Source organism: Gossypium hirsutum, chromosome A09, assembly GCF_007990345.1.
Source record: "Gossypium hirsutum isolate 1008001.06 chromosome A09, Gossypium_hirsutum_v2.1, whole genome shotgun sequence".
Taxonomy (NCBI): domain Eukaryota; kingdom Viridiplantae; phylum Streptophyta; class Magnoliopsida; order Malvales; family Malvaceae; genus Gossypium; species Gossypium hirsutum.
Window position 1 is genome coordinate 78,050,857 of NC_053432.1, and position 5,514 is coordinate 78,056,370.

The following is a 5,514-nucleotide window of genomic DNA, read 5'->3' on the forward strand; positions in this document are numbered from 1 at the left end:
AGGGGGTCTCTATAGTATTTTTATCAATTTTTTTCATTATTTGAATTGAGATTAATGCATAATGTTGCAAGGAATTCAATCAAATCATATGTGCGTAAAAATTACGTATTTAAAATATAAGCGTGCAAAAGAATTTATATCATAATAATATAACTTATTTAGAACATGTAAAATTATTTTTTTAGTTTTTTTAATTGAGTCGGTATCAAATTAACTCACCACATCAATTGAATCAAGACTTAAAATAATACTAAACACAAATATAAGAAAATATAAGTTGAAGAAAATACAAAGATAAAATTTTAATTTAAGTGATAAAAAAGAAATTATAAATGGTGATAAAATAAATTTAAATCCCAATATTTATAATTTTAAAAAAATAAAAGCTCGTAATAAATTTATGCCTGAGTTGTGGTTAGAGAGTTTGGGATGACATTTTCACTCAAAACTCGTCGCATCCTTATTAAGACTTCTATATAAATATACCAGTTGGGCACTTGGACTCAAATATAAATATTAAGTTGTGATTAAGATACATATTTTAATATTTAAACTTTGAAAAAAATTTAGAAAATGGAGATGCAACCAAGTACGTATGAACAAACTTTATAAATCAAGACAAACATAGGAATAGGACCAAAAGGGAGACCTCAATTTGAATATAGCAAAATTCTACCCCCCCAAAAAAAAAGTTGTAAACATCAAAAGTAACTTTATCTTATTAACAGAAAATTCAGACGCCTCATAATAAAATCGTTGTTCAATGAATGAAAAGTCGTACCTAATACCCTCTTGAATACCCTTTCCTTAAATTACCTGTCAGTCCTCATAATCAATACCTCGCACGCGGCAAACTTCCCTTTTCGTCTGTCTTCTTCTTCTTCTTCTTCATGCTCACTTTTCTCTGCCGTACACCTCTACCTGGACTACGACCTTGGCTATTCCATTGGGCCCACCCATTTCTTCATGGGATTCTTGGCTAAACTTTCTGCTTGCATCGCCAAACGCTTCAAAGCCGCTCGAGGTGGATCCGCCGGAGAAGACGATTCCGACGACGGATCCGACACTCAGGGCCTTTTCTTCGAACTCCGTGCTCTCCAGATTGCTACTAACTATTTCTCTGAACTTAATCGCCTCGGTCATGGTGGCTTTGGTCCCGTCTACAAGGTATGTTTCTTGTTATAACTCCGTGCTCTTCAGATTGCTATTAACTATTTCTCTCAACTTAATCACCTAATGTTATTATTATTATTATTTATTTATGGACGTTTCTGATATATATATAATTTTCTCCTACTGAATCTTTATTTTTATTTTTTTAAAATATTTGTCGTTGTTGTAATTGTCGCTGAAGGGCCTGCCCTTGGCTGGATTGGAGTTAGCGTTTATTCAGGCTAAAAGCAATATTTAGCTTTTATGCAAGTTGTATAGATTTATTTATTTATTTAAAAGCTTATGAATATCTTTTGGAAAAGAATATTCTATGAGGTTATCGATTGTAGAAATAATAAATAATCACAATTGGAAATGTAAATTAGAACAAATACAATAATATTAATGAAAAAATGAATCAAAAGCATTTAATGATCCAATTGCATTTGTTTGTCTCTAGAGCCAGGGTGCAATGGGGCAAGTTGTTTTGCTCTAACAGTTCCAACGTCAATGAAAGTTAATTAGGGCTCTATCTCAGTACAGTTTTATTTGGGAAGAGTACTTAAAGGCATGGAGAATATATGGAGAGAGTGGAGTCGAACATATAAGGAGAAAGGGTGGCGTAGTTTCAGAAGAATGGAAAATGAGTGTGAGAGGCAAGCATACGTCACAGCCTCATTAATCATAAAAAGTTAAGCACACAAAACCACGGTGAGTTGTGGTTGCTTAGAACCTGTGTTACTTACAACTCGTCTGTGACTGTCCGGTATCGGTATGCCTCAGACATGGGAATGGTTAGATTATTTTAAAATTTTCCACATATTTTGAGTATCCTTGAAGGTCATATCCTTGTACTTAAAAAATGATCAGAGCAACATAGGTTAGAATGACTATAATGAGAAAGGGTGTTTCTACCTTCTCTGTATCTGGGATTTGGAGCATTTGTTTGTTGAGAAAGACGTAGCCTGGGTATCTACAAGCAATGAAGTTATTTAATAGAGAAAGAGAACTTTTTAAGGAGCTTCATGTGGCCTTAAGCTTCATAGCTACCACACGGGTTAAAACTTGAACTAGATCTCATGTCTGACCAACCCAACTTAAAACCTCTGACAATGGAAATTTTCTCAGGCTTCTTCCACCTTTTATGGCATTCCAATCTATGTGAAAATTGGAATTTGACTTAATACGAAGCTTGCATCTTTATAGAACATCTACTGAATGGGAACTTGATCTTAAGTTGTAGAAACGAGGAGAATGGATTTGTTTAGAAACAGGCAAAAAGGAAGTATCTGGAAACTGATGGTGTGATAATAACATTTTTTCCATAAGACTGAAGAGTCCATCGCTCGTATGCAACTTTATGGTGATACACTGACAGACATGTTATGTTGTTGCACGTGGAAGCTCTATGCTATAATGCCACCTTTGTTTCCAGTTTTCTTACCTGTTTACTCTCTTGAACTGTTGTCATTCCAACAATGCCACATAAACCATCGCGAGACATATATAATGGAATTAACTTTATGTAGCACTACCTTATAAAAGAGCTTTTATATTGGTTACCATTATATGCTATCTTATTTCTTTGCTTGGATTGAGAGGGAGTGTTGGTGATTGGAGACTGTTGTGAGATTATTGTCTCATTACAGCTTATATCTTACAGGGTTTGATGCCAAATGGTCAAGAGATAGCTGTCAAGAAGCTTGCAATGGATTCAAGACAGGGACTGAAACAATTCATTAATGAGGTGAAGCTTTTATTGAAAACCCAGCACAAGAACTTAGTGATGTTGTTCGGGTGCTGCGCAGAAGGACCTGAGAAGATGCTTGTTTATGAGTATTTGCCAAATAAAAGTCTTGATTACTTTCTCTTTGGTAAGAACCCCTTTTTTTAAACACCTTTCACATATGTTGCTATCAAAACTTGTAAATTCAAAGTCTTATCATCTGTTTGGTAAACTAAAACTTATAATCGCAACTGAGCTTCTCAGACAAGAGCAAGTCTCCTTCCTTGGATTGGACTACAAGATTTAAGATAATCACAGGCATTGCAAGAGGTCTCCTCTACCTGCATGAAGAGGCGCCTCAAAGGATCATTCATATAGACATCAAAGCCAGTAACATATTGTTGGATCAACAATTAAACCCAAAAATCTCTGATTTTGGCTTGGCAAGGCTCTTTCCTGGAGATGATACTCATGTAAATACTTTTAGGATTTCTGGCACCCAGTGAGTAGTTTCTTTGCTTTTACCCATCATAGTCTTCTCTAATCGTAATTGCTGCTTTTAACTGTATTAGGCTAATTTTCTTTCAAGTTTTATCTGGGCTACTTTTGGCTGTCGACTAAGAAAGATTAACAATTAAGTAAACCCTTGTATTGCCTGCAGTGGTTACATGGCCCCTGAATATGCCATGCATGGGTATTTGTCTGTGAAGACAGATGTTTTCAGCTATGGAGTTGTGGTCTTGGAGATAGTAAGTGGCAGAAAAAACCATGATAGCCGTCTTGGTTCAGAGAAGGCAGACCTCTTGAACTATGTAAGTTGAATTCTGAAAGGAAAAAAAATGAATGTAAAGTCTGAAATCTCATTTAATAGTATTAGTCTCACTGTCTAGATGGACAGGTGGATGGAACATTAGTTTAGTACTATCATAAATAATCCACAAATATTTTGGAAATTTAATATGAAGATTGAAGATAAACAAAGCTGCATGCTTCATCCAGTTGCTTAGATAATTTTGATTTGTATCCATTATGGATTATTTTGATTTATAGTATGATCTGATATTTTCCTAATTTTCTTGACCTGTTTTACTTGTATATCTAGTGCTGTGAAATTGGCCACTCCTTAGAAGGGCCTATTTGAATCTCCAGATTTATAAGCCTAAAATGTTGCTCCCCACTCTTTATTTTTATTGAACTTTTGATGTCCATTAAATGGATAGAGAGAGATATAACCTTCAAAGATCCTCCAAAATACATGGAAAAACTGTTAAAGAAAAGGACTATTCATTTCAGAGACATACCATATCTGACACTTATACTCAAAGTCCAAGTAATACATGTAGGAATAGATGATGTATAAGTCTGATTCTGACAAAATATTCTGGCATTTTCATATACAGTCATGGCTGCTATTTCAAGGCGGAAAGATGTTGGATTTAGTTGATCCAACCCTCGAGAAATACAATCCTGACGAGGCAGCAATGTGCATTCAGCTAGGCTTGTTATGCTGTCAACAGACTGTTGTCGAGAGACCAGACATGAACTCCGTTCATCTCATGCTTTCCAGCGATTCATTCACCTTGCCGAGACCAGGTAAACCAGCAATCCAAGGGCGTGTAGGCCGGTGGACGACCACATCTACTTCAGCTTTTACTAATACAAACACTAATGCAAGTAGCACCAATGGGGGTATGACAAAGGTTTCGGCGGGAAGTAGCTTTGTTGAAGATTATTCTAGGAATTCCATATCCTATTCGTCCATTGAAGAAGGTAGATGAGCTTCTGGTAGATCAGTGTAATTATAGTTGTAGTAAAATTCTGTTGTAAAGGTTATTATTATCTCTTTAAAAATATGATATATTTAGTGTTGATATCATCTTATTTTCTATGGTGGTTCATTTTTTTTTTCAAATTATTTGAATGCAACAATGATGGTTAAAGGAATCAATAATTCAACGAAGGAGTCAAAATCTAAGTATCTGTCTAAGTTTTACCCCACAATAAATCTAAACAAATATGTGAATTTTTTTATTATTCAATTGCTATATTATTTCATCTTCTTGTTCTTTTATAAATTGAGAAATCAGATTATTTGTTTACTAACAGCATGTCTCTTGGTTCGTCGTTTCGGAGTTGTCTCGGTTCATCATCTGTTCTTCAAATCAAATTATGTTGGTCCTATACAAAAGATTTCCAATTTTTTTAATTATAAAAGGCTAATCAGCTTTTATTGAAATATCTTCTTTTCAAGGAAGAATTTTTTTTTCAAAAAAAAAAATGCTTTGAGATTATGTTTCAGAAGCTGTGTGCTAAATCAATATTGTGTTTAAATTTGTATGAATATACTTTAGTTGAATCTCGATATTCATGATAATAATACGATAATAATCGTATCATTCTATACAACAACCGCACAAATTACATTTAATTAAAACAAATGCATGCAAATTTTTTACAATAATAATCATATTAATTAAATACTACGTATCAATAAATTTAGTGCCATATAAACCACCACCCCATCTATTCAAATATTCAATACAAGTCCTACCATAAAACAATTATAATGTAATTATAATATAATGAAATGTATGATTATATTTTTATCTTCTTGTAAGAGAGAGTGTATAGTTTAG

At 33.9% G+C, this 5,514-nt stretch overlaps 1 protein-coding gene across 2 annotated transcripts; it reads left to right on the forward strand.

The window, feature by feature from the left end:
* Positions 1-699: 699 nt before the first annotated feature.
* Positions 700-4,764, forward strand: LOC107890832 (cysteine-rich receptor-like protein kinase 10). 2 transcript variants are annotated; one of them, XM_041076951.1, is made up of 6 exons: positions 1,036-1,167; positions 1,613-1,863; positions 2,816-3,026; positions 3,143-3,380; positions 3,540-3,690; positions 4,279-4,764. In XM_041076951.1, the coding sequence occupies exons 3-6, from the start codon at positions 2,822-2,824 to the stop codon at positions 4,654-4,656; spliced, it is 972 nt and encodes a 323-aa protein (XP_040932885.1). In that variant the 5' UTR covers positions 1,036-1,167; positions 1,613-1,863; positions 2,816-2,821; the 3' UTR covers positions 4,657-4,764. The 2 variants fall into 2 exon arrangements, with proteins under 2 accessions (XP_040932884.1, XP_040932885.1); XM_041076950.1 differs by lacking the exon at positions 1,613-1,863 and having other exon boundaries at positions 700-1,167.
* The last annotated feature ends 750 nt before the right edge of the window (positions 4,765-5,514 follow it).